Source organism: Exophiala viscosa, assembly GCF_022695815.1.
Source record: "Exophiala viscosa unplaced genomic scaffold EDD37scaffold_4, whole genome shotgun sequence".
In the NCBI taxonomy this organism is placed as follows: Eukaryota; Fungi; Ascomycota; class Eurotiomycetes; order Chaetothyriales; family Herpotrichiellaceae; genus Exophiala; species Exophiala viscosa.
Window position 1 is genome coordinate 119,628 of NW_026944356.1, and position 12,823 is coordinate 132,450.

A 12,823-nucleotide genomic window follows, 5' to 3' on the forward strand; every position below is an offset into this window, starting at 1 on the left:
TGTAGTTCGTTCAAACCAATTGATCCTGCCACGTTGAATGCCGGTTGGATGGTTTTGATCTCCGGGCTACATTCCTCCCGGTAACTTTTTGACGTGGGAGTGGCATTTCTTTTCTAGACGTCCCTTTTCTTATCCTACCAGGTATAGCTTACCAGGTACAGGTGAGTACCCAGCCTTATCATGCACCGGCAGTTTGCCTGGCAGATAGGCTACCCGTTCCCTATGAGGCATCTCTGATAAGCCTACCTAGGTAATTTCAGACCGCGAGGCTCGGCCAACAGGCAACCGTTCTCAACAAGGCTGTCACCTTCGTCACTTCGATGTTTTTGACTGTGCAGTACCATCTCAACAAAGACCACACCCACCACATCTATCATCATGAACGCCGTCGACACCTCCGAGCAATTTGACAGACCGTCTCAACAAGGTAAGCTTTGATCTATCGCCTCCCCCTCGTTCCACCACCAGGAAATCCGTACCACTATTCCACCCAATCATTTCTCTTCCCAACACCACCACAAGGCTCTCCTAACAAAGACGTCACAGAACAATCGCCCTCACTATTGACCATCATCCTCGACACCAACCCAGCCGCATGGTCTCTTTTGTCGGGGACCCTCCCCTTCTCCAGCGCCGTCGCCAACCTCCTCGTCTTCATCAACGCTCACCTCGCCGCCAACTACGCCAACAAAATCGCCGTCATCGCCTCCCACTGCGACAAGGCTCAATGGCTCTATCCCTCGCCAACCGAGCAGAAACTCCCTCGGTCCCATCAACGGCAAACCCAGTATGAGTCCGCAAGTTCAGAATCAACCCAACGTCTCGGACTCAACGTCAGACTGCCCTCATCATCCTCAACCGCATCATCAGACGGCAACAAATATCGACCCTTCCGCATCGTCGAGGAAGAGGTCCTCCGCAACCTAACCGCCCTCCTCTCAACCACGACCCCTGAATCCGTCTCATCCAGCACATCCACCATGATTGCCGGCGCTCTAACCCTAGCCCTCAGCAATGTCAACCGCGAATCAATAGCCTACGCCGAATCACTAATCGGAACGACCTCAGCCACAGCAGACCCCACCTCCAGCAACGCCATCTCCTCGACAGGCGAAGGCAACTCTACAAACTCCCTCCAATCCCGCATCCTATTAGTATCCGCTTCGCCGTCGACAGACCTAGCGCACCAGTACATCCCCATCATGAACGCCATATTCGCGTGCCAGCGACTATCCATACCGATAGATATACTACAGCTTCCTCTACCAATACCTCCATCAACGCAACAACCACAACCTTCGGTTACCGATGGCAGCGGCGGCAGTACATCACCATCATCCAACTCCACACTTTTCCTACAGCAAGCCGCCGACGCGACACACGGCATCTTTATCCCGGCTGACCTCCCAGACAGCAAATCAGGAGCATCGGCATCTCAGGCTTTTCTCACATATCTCCTCCTCTCATTCCTGCCCAGCCCGAACACCCGCAGCAGGCATTTGATTCTCCCAACACGAATCGACGTCGACTTTCGCGCCGCTTGCTTCTGCCACCGAAACATCGTTAGCATCGGTTTCGTGTGCAGTATATGTCTTAGCATCTTCTGCTCCGTGCCCGAAAACGGAGACTGTTTGACCTGTGGCACCCATCTGACCGTCGGGAAATATGGATCGCGGCCCGTCGTCGTACCTAAGAAGTCGAAAAAGAAGCAGGGTGCTACCGCCGTGAGATGACAGAATGGAAATGGGAAGATTACTTAATTCAATGCATTGCAATACTATCCGAGTCGTGCTCAGTGAGACCGTTAGGTTTATCTCGCTCGTGTCACAGTCAGCTAATGATATGCCCCAGCGCCTTGCTTGTCTCCTTCACCGTTTTCGTCCTGCTCCTGATCCATAGGTGATCTCCCCACGCTAGACGTTCCCAGACTCTTGCTCTTCAACTCTGTGCACATGACCAATCAGCGGATGCGCGCATGTTTAGATCGAGCCAGCCTTCCACCTTGTGCGACCGCTCCCTGACCACGGCTGCGTGACATGGTGCACACCGGTTTTCGTTCTTCCGAATGCATCGAAGCTATCGCAAACGAATCGGTGTTGTGCCCAAAGTAGAAGTAAATTCCATCTCGACACTTCTTCACGCCTAGGATGCCGATCGCTCCCGTGCAGTGACTGTGCACAACTCCAGGGTGTGCCATGAAATCATGTTCAATCACCCCACGCATTGCTTCATCTTCGTTGCACGGCATGAGTCGTCCGTTTTCTTTGCGCATAGAACTGTAGATTCGATCCGCAGCCGTAGCGGCTGCCGTGGTGGTGGCCATATGCTCACCTGTCCCACTCGTAACCGTGGCTACACAGGTCTGCGTTGCATCTTGCGGATCAGCAGGAAGGACCGCAGTGCCGATTCCTACCAGCGCTGCGGGACCACATCTACCTCGGTGTTTCATGCCAATCCCTCCAGAAGAAGAGCCAGCTGCTATGTGGCCAAAGCAATCCACCGCTATTGCTCCCACCGTATCTGTGATTTCGTCGTCCCGGCCATCATCATGGTGATGCGTGTAGCCTGTCAAAGTATCCGACGACGACGAACTTTGCAACAAGTCCTTGTAATCTTCTCCCATCAGACCATCAAATGATCCTTCCATCCTCTGCCGTTTTGGAGGTGACATGATCCATGGCAAAGTATCATCCATTGCATCCTCTTGCTGATCGCTTGAGTCAAAGCCACTTTCCATTGGCTCCCTGATGGTCCCGTCATCACCTGGACGTGCTAAGGTTGGGACATCGGCAGTTGACGCGACCAGAGGCCGCACCAACGCCGGCAACGCTGATAGGCCTGGACGTGGCTGCACAGTCGATGTAGAGGCGGTCGAATTGGCAGAGCTGAAGCCTGGTCCAGCGGCCGCAGAATGGACATCTTCCCACTCGGTCGGGTTTTCGGTTCGTGCCTGAGCTTGTGCGAGTCTCCGTGCCTCCTTTTCGTCCGCATCTCTCAAATCTTGTCTCCATCGCAGCCAGCGTTCACGAGCATTGACGGACACGAGAAAGTCCGGTGGCAAGACCGGTACCCCTTTATCAGCTGCGTAGTCCGTGGCTCCAGCACCTACCAGGAGGTTGGGTGGGACACGTTGGAGGGATAGAGGCTTGGTGGATTCTTCAAGGACGAGCCGGGCGACGACGATTGGGTTCTTGACCTGGGATATGGCCCCGACAGCGCCGCTGCGTCCCAGGTAATCAACCATGGTGGCATCGCATTCGACTTGACCGTCCATGGTCAGATTACTTCCATATCCAGCGTTTGTGATCTCTTTATCTTCGAGTAGCCTAATGGCCATCTCAACAGCATCGGTGGCATCTCCCCCATTTTTCAGAACAGCCATCCCAACCTTGGCAGCATCATTGACTGCAGTGAGATGAATCCTCTCGTTTGCATGACTGTGATATCCAGCTCCGGCGTGTATGAAGATGGCACAGAGATCACCGCCTTCTTGGGAACGGCGAGGCATTTGAGAGCGTGGCCGGAAGGAGACATGAAATTCGGCGTTTCAATTACTGCATTGACTTTCTCGGTATTCTTCGAATTGGTGCAGGTCGCTTGTGTGGAAAATGAAGAATAGAAGAATGGATGAGAAAGAGACGTGCTCTCATCAAACAGAACAGCATGAGCGGACGGAGAGTTTTGTGCTCAAGGAAAGTTTGATCGATTGTCAGCATGAAAGTGACTTTTCGTGAGAATAGAAACGCGGACTAAACGAACGACAAAATGGCACCTTGTAAAGCCTACTACTCAAGGAATGATGTTGTCGTGAGAAGCCTCAAAGGGCAGAATGAAGGAGGATGTTTTGAGGATGAAGAGGCTGACGCGACAAAAGAGCCATACATTTACCTCACTGCCGGTATTTAAGGGCAGCTTGGCATCATAACTCCACATGCCTGTGTAGACTGCAGTCGGGGACCTCGTCTTTTGAAGACAATATTGCACGATGTATTGGACATCAAGGGACGCACCTGGAAGGGACATTGATGGAGGAGAGAAGTCGTGGTCCTGGCGATTGCCAAGTGATAAACGGATTCAACTTCCCTTCGGCTGATGCCGGTGACGACGGTCACGTGCATCCCACTCACAGCGCCAGTGCATTACTCGTACCATCTCCAAACTGCAACCAGGGCTCACATCGCTCAATCGTCCATATTGGAGCTGCCTGCGGCGACCACGTACTCCTAAGACGACGGGCGAAGCTGATTATTCTCTTCCTTCCAAGCTGACCAATACCCATGATATGAACATTGAACCACGACTCTAATCTCCCTACCACGAACACTCTCTTCCCCGCCTCGACCTACGCCGGCTTCCCTCGCTTCTCTGGTGTGCCCGCAGGTTGATACACAAGATGGCCTCCCAAACGCCAGCCGTTGTCATGGACAAGTACGTATAATCTGTCCCTGCCTTTAAGGATCGCATGCTGATAAACTACCAGCGGAACGGGCTTTTCCAAACTCGGTACGCTCGTCGTGTCTTACGCGGCTTACTCTTCTAACATGACCGCTGCCAGGGTTCGCCGGAAACGATGCTCCCTCATGGGTGTTTCCCACAGCTATCTCAATGAAAGGCGGCGCTGGGGGTGGAGCAGGAACTGGCTCTGGGAGACCAGCCGCACCCAGCAAACCTTCATACCTTACTGGTGGCGCAGGACCAAGTTCCAACCTGGCAGGTAAACGTGGAACAGAAGACCTCGACTTCTTCATTGGCGACGAGGCTCTTGCAGCTTCCTCTGGGCCAGGTTACAGCATAAATTATCCTATCAGGCATGGTCAGATTGAGAATTGGGATTATATGGAGCGTTTCTGGTCAAACTCGATATTCAAGTACCTGCGGGTCGAGCCTGAAGACCACTATTTCCTACTCACCGAACCGGTACGTGTCGGACGCAGCACGTATTTGTCTATGCTCTGACCGATCTAGCCTTTGAACCCTCCCGAAAACCGCGAAAACACCGCCGAAATCATGTTCGAATCCTTCAACTGCGCCGGTCTCTACATTGCAGTACAGGCCGTTCTCGCCCTGGCTGCTTCATGGACATCTTCCAAAGTGGTCGATAGATCCCTTACCGGCACGGTCATCGACTCTGGAGACGGTGTCACCCACGTCATTCCAGTCGCTGAAGGTTATGTCATTGGTTCTTCAATAAAAAGCATACCCATCGCTGGTCGAGATATCACATACTTCGTGCAAAGTCTGTTGCGAGACAGGGGAGAGCCCGACAGCAGCCTGAAGACGGCGGAAAGAGTCAAAGAAGAATACTGTTATGTCTGTCCCGATATGGTCAAGGAGTTTGCACGCTACGACAAGGAGCCCGATCGCTTCCTGAAACATACCGTCACCTCTCCCAACGGCAGGTCAATTACCGTCGACGTCGGCTACGAACGATTCCTTGCCCCAGAAATCTTCTTCAACCCCGAAATCTACTCCTCCGATTTCCTGACTCCTCTGCCGACGGTCGTGGACGGGGTCATCCAATCCTCTCCGATCGATGTGCGAAGAGGCCTTTACAAGAACATTGTCTTGTCCGGTGGTTCAACTTTGTACAAGGACTTTGGCCGGAGGTTGCAGCGTGATATCAGACACCTGGTGGACGCACGTATCCGGGCATCAGAACTGAAAAGTGGTGGCGCCAAGAGTGGTGGTTTAGAAGTACAGGTCGTAACTCACAAGCGACAAAGACATGGACCTTGGTTCGGCGGTAGTCTGCTGGCATCCACTCCCGAGTTCCGAAGCTATTGCCACACCAAGGCCGAATATGACGAGATAGGACCTAGCATTGTGCGAAGATTTGCTTTGCTGGGAGGACCGGGGAGCTCCTGATTTGACAGACAATCGATAAAAGAAGCGCTTTGAGCAAAAAAGAATCCCATTGCATTAAGAACCGCTCAGTCTACCCCAGAGATGCTTCCAGCTTCCTTTGGTCTTGAATGATGGCGGTAAGCCTTGGTGTAATACAATTATCGTGAAATGAAACCCTTTTGTGTTCTTCTCAGTCCTTTGTTTCAAGCCCCATTTCCTGTCTTAGATTCGACGCGATTGAGGAAGCAAACGCCCTCGACATGCCCCGTCTGCGGGAAGAAATCGAACCCGCGCAGACCCTCTATCTCATACCTGAACTTCTTGCTCAGACCCGTGACCAGCATGCCCACATCTCTCGCCTGGGTATGCACATTACAACTAACATACACCACACGCTTGGGGCCGAACTCGCACAACTGCTCCAGGAAGTCAATACTGGCGCCCTTCCTAGGCGGATCAATCACCACGAGACTCTGGTCCGAGGGAAACGGAACGTCCTTGAACAACACGTCCGCGTCGGCAGCGATAAAGCCCGCATTGGTAAGGCCGTTGAGTTTCGCGTTCTCTCTTGCCGCTTCCACGCCCGCGGCATCGATGTCGATGCCTAGTACTGAACTAAACAGGGGACTGAGGCCGATTGCGAACAGGCCGGACCCGCAGTACGCGTCCAACAGATACTTTATCGGTGGGCCTTGGGTGTTTCTGGGCAGACAGTTGTCGCGCACGTATTTGATGAATGTGGGCAGGATGGAGTTGTTGTTCTGGAAGAATGAGTTGGCGCGAGACACGAAGGTCCAGTCCGCGATGTATTCGGTTGTGAAGGAGTTGCTGTCGGATGTGTAGGTCTTGATGTCCTTGTAGGTTGGGTATGTGTAGACGATTTGCGGTTTGGTGGCGGAGGTGGAGCGATGTTGTATCGAGAGTGGTGTCGGGACGGGGACTGTGATTCCGTTGATGTCGCTGTTGTTGCCGTTTGCTTCAGCAGCTTGTGGCGGTGTCGATGACTTGGCCGAGTCCGTTGGCTGCTCTTGCTCCTGCTCCTGCGCTGGTTCCGGTGCTGATAAAGGGGAGACGGATCTGCGCTGCGTCGACTCGCGGAGGAGAATGGTTGCGCCGGACTTGCGGGTTTTGTACGTCTCGGCTACTTTCGCGCGCTCGATCTCCAGACCTTTGTTTAGGATCGGCGTGCCGATGGGACATTGTTCAATATCTAATACGACTCGCACATTCTTCTTGGAGAACCCGACTGGTGGTGGCTTGTCGCCGTCTTTTTGTGCGTCCACTCTTTTGGGGCGGTCGTAGTGTGGTGTGAGTTTCGTCCTGTATCCGTACTGTAGTGGTGATCCTATGGTGTCGCCTACAGGGGGAATCACCGAAGGGTCAAGGTTCGAGAAGTTCTTGAAAGCTTTCTCCACTATGGTCTTTTTGTGTTGGAGCTGATCCTCGTAAGGGATCATTTGTAGCTGACATCCTGAGCAGGTCGTAAAGTATTTGCAGCCCGGGGTGACGCCTTCCCGCTTCGGCGACGGTTTGAGAACTTTGATGAAGTCTACATGAGTGAACAATGGATGCGGTTTTTGAGGATATGTCTTTGCCAGGACTTTGTCTCCTTGAACGGAGAATGGGACAGCATAGATGTGGTTCTTGTCGGGAGAGTATGCTAATCCGTCGCCAGTAGAGGAGAGCTCCACGATTTCGAGTTCGAGCTCGGTCTGCGCTTCCGGATGCTTGTACGTCTTTCGTTCTTCGAGTTGGGCTTTGGATTTCTCGAGAAGGTCGACAGCCTCTATAGTCAGAACTTCGTCTGGCGTGCCCTCGTTGGAAGCGGGATTGGACCGATCAAACCTCCGCCTCTTGGGAGGTAGGTGCTTTGCGCGAGCCGCCATAATCGTAGCTATCACCTGTGCATTGTACTCTCCTGAAGGTAGCTTGATCTGGTTCTTGCCTCGGAAGAGCCAGTCAAGATCAGCTTGATTCTCAGCTTCTTGTTCGACGGGGATTGTCTGACGAGGGATTTGCTTGAAGGGTTCCCAGTGTATGGATCTTTGGAACCGTCTCGCGGCTGAAGGAAAGGTCTTTAGTCGCGCTGAATATAGAGGGCGACTTGCGAACATGAAGCTCAACGCGAAGCAGATACTAAAGTCCTTTTCCAAATGTGCCAGAAAGTGATTTCTACAAACTGAAATGAATCCTCGATCTGGAAAAATTATACTCACGTGATCCAAGGAGAGATTATCTAACCATTTCAGGCAAGGCTTCATGTCAGCCTCGTCTATTCCCAGCAAATGAGAAGATCCGATTTCTAATTTCCTTTCCATGCTCCCTGCCCGGATCAAGATATCCCAATATCGAAGACATCGCAGTCCCTTGACGCTCACCGACTAGAATCTCGCCTTAGCGGCAATACTGCGTTCCGTTTCCGACGCAAGACATTCCAAAGTTCATGTTGTCTTGTCACCGGGATACCGGCGTCAAAGTGTTTGAAGGATTCCTGTGCAAGCTAACGGGTCAGCAGCGATACAGCGTATGCGACAATGAGTTGGTAATCTCACATACCATGTCGTCTCCGCTGTAGTCCTAGCGGCTCTCTCCGGACTGAATGCAAGTACACTGTGAGTAAGTTGGTCTGTTCAACCACTGGGAAGCAGTCTTCCGGCTGGATTTGCAGACGGGCTTCGGGATGCTTCAACACGCAAATCCCGTATAGCTGGACTGCTTCTCAACTGTGACTGTCGCTCTCTTCTCCTCCCCGGTCTCGTCTCAGGCCGCGGCTGCTCCTCGTCCACGTCTTTTGGAATCACAGCAGAGAAGCGCTGAGAGGCAAGCTCGACAGGACCCTCAACAGAAAGTGCCGGTGATCTGGAGTTGCTACGGCGATCGAATTCCTCAGGTGTCAACCCCACACCCATCATCTCCTGCGGCTCCGGTCCTTGACGCTTCTCACCCATGGTGTAGGTCGAGCTGTCGACGCCAGTGGACGGTGAGTACCTGGTCGATGAGAGCAGAGTCCTCTGGGGGCGATGTGGTAGGCTCGTCTCATCTGGCAACAAGAACAGTCAATCGTCAATTCCTTGCCATCAAAAGTTTTTTGCACTCACCGACTGCAGTGTCATCATGAAGGGCTCTATAGCCCCTGCGCATGACTGGAAAGGGATCGGCCTGACCTCGAAGTTTTCGTGATGTCCTCCGTCGCAGACAGCAATATATTGTTAGGCCGAGGATTATGGTCGATATTACCGCGATGGCAGCAGCAACGCCTGCTATGGCAAAGGTCTTGCTTGAAAGTGAAATTGTCTTGGACGTAGGATTGACGGATGCCACGAGAGTCGTCGTGTTTGATCCTGTCACGGAAGTCGTTGGTGAGTCTTTGGCTGGACGGACAGCTGTGCTAGAGTATGTCGTCGTGGGAGCCGGGCTCTCGACCTTGTTCACGGTATTCAAAGCCATAGCATTGCAGATCTGAAAGTCACTGTGCAGTCGTTTATGGTGTGCGGTTGGGTCAAGACAGTGACTGGTGCTGCGAAGACCATCAAGTCAAGCTCGGGATACAAACCAACACATTCTGAATTCGATAGGATATAGGCCCCTTTCTGCCTCCGACCAGGGTTCCCGAAAAGAGAAGGCGCATTCGGACCAATCAGTCCAGACACAGACACGAGGAGAGAACCTTGCCTGTTCACGGCGACGCCGTTCGTATTTGACTCTCCTCTGTCGTTGCTGTGCTAAAGGCACTGCCTCCTGCCCGTAGAACAGTTGACCCAAGTAGCCCTAATTCGCTCTGGGGCCCGAAGCCAGGGAAGTCGGAGTCGTAGGGCTGACCACGTTCTGACCGCATAGGGCGTTGAACCGGGGGCGCGGCATACTTGCAAGCGTGAGATACGAAGCCAGAGAGCCAGGGTTTGAGTGTCGTTGTCGAGAAAACATTCACAACGATGAGCTAGACATGAGGCTGAGGACTAGGAGGAGTGAGATGTGGAGATACCACTGCCCAATGGCCAGAGAGAGACATCTTGACCGCTTCTCCTGGCACAATTAATATCAGACAAGGATACTTCCTCATAGAAAATATGCGGACAACGTTGTTGAGTAACATGACTTGCATAGCATCTCGAGCATGATTAATCACCACATTGCAAAGAGAAGTCTTTTGAAAGTAATGGTAGAGCTGGATAGAGTATGCACAACTGCACACTTATTTCGAGCTCAGTGCGCGAGCCATCTTCATAGACGCTGTCTAATGCCCTTCCTATCGTGGCATCAGTAAAACAATAATCAGCAGTCCTAACATAAGACATCGCGATTGACCTTAAGCCGTGATCATCGCCACGACAAAGCAGGGGGCGTTTGCGTAACATCGATGCTGACCGTGAAAGCCCCTGACCAGTCCTCACCGCTTAATAATAGTTCTCTTCCGAGCCGGGCTTTTGTCCTCAGTCTAATCATCTTCCGCCCTTCATCTTTTGCCGTCTAGCCACTCTTTCGTGCAGCCGTTGCAGCGCCGTCTTGACCTCGCCCTTGGGGAAACTGTCTATCTCGTAATACCCGGGAGCAATGTCAAGGAGCCATTCACCTCTAACGGCGGTGACCGTCCGAATATAGTTCTTGCTGGTAAGAACAAACTCATTATAGACGACCCATTCGCTCTCCTGGCCTAGGACCGTGCTGGGATGCAAAAGGACAGTTTGATTGTCTTTGACTGTCGTATAGGTCTTGCCATTGGCCTCCTTCTTGGCAACCTGCATGAAGAATCCGGACACCAATGCTCGTCGGATGTTTTCGTAATACTTCTTGTCTTCGAAAGGAGTTGACATCAATTCCAACTCTTCGCGTTCCATGATGCGTTTGAGTTGCATTCGTACGTTGTCAGCAGACTGTAGAGCTCGTAGACTGAGGAAGTGGTCATGACACCACTGTTTTGGGTTGGCCTGCGCTTCTGGTCCCTTGAAAGCATGATACACATTTAGCATAGTCAGGTGGTCACCGTCGGGATGGGCGAAGAGGTTCTTCATTTCATCTGCTCGTTTCCGCGCCGATGCCGGTCGCACAAAGATCTGAGGCACGGAAATTAGAGCTGTCAAGCTCAGAATTTCGTTTGAGCAGTAGAATTCGGGTGACGAAATGAGCATGACGGCCAACGCTGGATCGAGGGGAAACTCGGACGCAAGTCTGCCCATTGTTGTCAAGTTGCCATCGTCATCCAGGCATGCAAGGTAGTTCAATTCTTCCAAAGCCCGCATCAAGGTCTCCGGAGCCGGAGGATCCATAAGATCGAAGTGGACCAGGTCGTCGATACCGAGCTTCTTCAACTCTAGCACGGTCGATGACAAGTTCGATCTGAGTACCTCGGGATAGGTCTGCTCGATGAGCTCCTTCTTGAAGGCTCCCTCTGTGTATAACCGGAAACATTTACCAGGTCGAGTACGACCCGCACGACCAGCTCTCTGCTGAGCGGATGCTTTCGATATGGGCGATACCAACAAAGATTCGACACGAATGCGAGGATTATATACTTTCTGCTTCGAAAAGCCAGGGTCGACCACGTAGACAATACCATCGATGGTCAAAGACGTCTCGGCGATGTTCGTAGAGACGATACATTTACGCCCTGCTCTGCCACCGGGGCGCCGTGGAGGAGGTGCTGGCTCAAAGATCTTTTGCTGCTGCGCAGGGGGCAGTGTTCCATATAGGGGGTAGACTTTCATCGGACCTGCATCAGCCTCACGGATCATCTCGTCCGCTTCCAGGGATATCTTCCGGCATGCATCTTCGATTTCCTCTTCTCCGGTCAAAAACAGCAGGATATCTCCTTCTGGTTCTGTTGCATGAATCTGAAGGACGGTGCGGATTGCTGCCTCCACATAATCTCGTTCAGGTTCAGGAGTGTAGAAGATCTCGACGGGATGAGTTCGACCAGGTACCGCAAGCAAGGGTGCATCATTGAAATACCGCTGGAACTTCTGGGCATCTAGAGTTGCGGACATGATTATCAACTTCAAGTCCGGTCTCCGAAGCACGACTTCTTTCAATAGACCCATCAAAACATCGGTGGCCAATGTTCGCTCGTGAGCCTCATCGAGAATGATGGTGCTATATCGCTTCAATTCGTGGTCGTTCATGGCTTCTCTCAGAAGCATACCGTCGGTCATGTATTTGAGAATGGTCTTTTGACTGGTCTTGTCTTCAAATCGTATGCTGTAACCGACTTCTTCGCCCAGTTTGACATCCATCTCCTGTGCCACACGCTCTGCCACCGACATGGCAGCCACTCGTCGAGGTTGTGTACAAGCAACCAGTTTGCGTTCTTGTTGCGGCAGATCATCGTAGATGACGAATTGAGGTATCTGAGTGGTCTTTCCTGAACCTGTCTCACCAACGAAGACAAGGATTTGAGACTTTTGGTACAATTGAAGGAACTCATCGCGTTGTGAATGTACGGGAAGATCTCTCCTCGTCTTCAAGATGGATATGTATCTTTCGGAAAACGGCCGACCGGTGAAAGGATTGGCGTTGCTGTCTTCGGCAGCCCGCGCTTGTGCAGCCGTAGTCTTGTGTCTTTGTAGTTTGGAAAGAGGTCCATCGGCACGATTAGGAGGGGTGGAATAGCCGTTACCATTGCCATTGGTGTCGTCCTCGTACCAGTGCGACAGATATGGGTTATCTTCAGGATTCATCTCTCCTGCCGTCTTTTGCCGTTTTGCAGGCGCGCCGTCTGTAGTGTCAGAGTGTTTTCCAGCCATTGCCACTGTAAGGCGCAGAACAGGGGAGATTTGATGAAAGTCCGGGAAACAGGGAGCGGTGTATGAACAGATGAACGGGGATCAGTACGATATTGTCAGTTCGTGATCGTCGAGCCAGAACACCCAAGGCTGGTAATCTATCGTCGCATTTCTCAGAATCAAATCTCGAAGTGATCGACCGGCAAAGGCAGAAAAATGTTAGCAAACTTGAGTCAGTTCTGAATCGAGACTATCATTCCATG

At 52.2% G+C, this 12,823-nt stretch overlaps 6 protein-coding genes across 6 annotated transcripts; 2 read left to right on the forward strand and 4 right to left on the reverse strand.

The window, feature by feature from the left end:
* Window positions 1-165: 165 nt before the first annotated feature.
* EDD37DRAFT_353891 (transcription initiation factor TFIIH subunit H3) lies at window positions 166-1,847 on the forward strand. Its single transcript, XM_062811799.1, has 2 exons — window positions 166-427; window positions 547-1,847. Exons 1-2 carry the CDS (start codon window positions 379-381, stop codon window positions 1,731-1,733), a joined length of 1,236 nt encoding a protein of 411 aa, XP_062670528.1. The 5' UTR covers window positions 166-378; the 3' UTR covers window positions 1,734-1,847.
* On the reverse strand, window positions 1,847-3,766 carry EDD37DRAFT_353911 (taspase). Its single transcript, XM_062811802.1, has one exon. The coding sequence runs from the start codon at window positions 3,506-3,508 to the stop codon at window positions 1,961-1,963; it is 1,548 nt and encodes a 515-aa protein (XP_062670529.1). The 5' UTR covers window positions 3,509-3,766; the 3' UTR covers window positions 1,847-1,960.
* Window positions 3,767-4,208: 442 nt separating this feature from the next.
* On the forward strand, window positions 4,209-5,956 carry EDD37DRAFT_353894 (actin-like protein 3). The gene is made up of 4 exons (XM_062811800.1): window positions 4,209-4,428; window positions 4,481-4,503; window positions 4,556-4,917; window positions 4,966-5,956. The coding sequence occupies exons 1-4, from the start codon at window positions 4,394-4,396 to the stop codon at window positions 5,863-5,865; spliced, it is 1,320 nt and encodes a 439-aa protein (XP_062670530.1). The 5' UTR covers window positions 4,209-4,393; the 3' UTR covers window positions 5,866-5,956.
* A 91-nt stretch (window positions 5,957-6,047) lies between these two features.
* Window positions 6,048-7,730, reverse strand: EDD37DRAFT_562614 (TRM2 protein; the record flags this gene model as incomplete). The annotated part of the gene is made up of 1 exon (XM_062813924.1): window positions 6,048-7,730. The coding sequence occupies one exon, from the start codon at window positions 7,728-7,730 to the stop codon at window positions 6,048-6,050; it is 1,683 nt and encodes a 560-aa protein (XP_062670531.1).
* A 378-nt stretch (window positions 7,731-8,108) lies between these two features.
* EDD37DRAFT_353990 (uncharacterized protein) lies at window positions 8,109-9,405 on the reverse strand. The gene is made up of 3 exons (XM_062811803.1): window positions 8,943-9,405; window positions 8,401-8,884; window positions 8,109-8,344 (listed from the first exon to the last, which is right to left on the reverse strand). Exons 1-2 carry the CDS (start codon window positions 9,289-9,291, stop codon window positions 8,475-8,477), a joined length of 759 nt encoding a protein of 252 aa, XP_062670532.1. The 5' UTR covers window positions 9,292-9,405; the 3' UTR covers window positions 8,109-8,344; window positions 8,401-8,474.
* A 576-nt stretch (window positions 9,406-9,981) lies between these two features.
* On the reverse strand, window positions 9,982-12,778 carry EDD37DRAFT_353904 (pre-mRNA-splicing factor ATP-dependent RNA helicase PRP43). The gene has a single exon (XM_062811801.1). The coding sequence runs from the start codon at window positions 12,579-12,581 to the stop codon at window positions 10,284-10,286; it is 2,298 nt and encodes a 765-aa protein (XP_062670533.1). The 5' UTR covers window positions 12,582-12,778; the 3' UTR covers window positions 9,982-10,283.
* Between the last annotated feature and the right edge of the window lie 45 nt (window positions 12,779-12,823).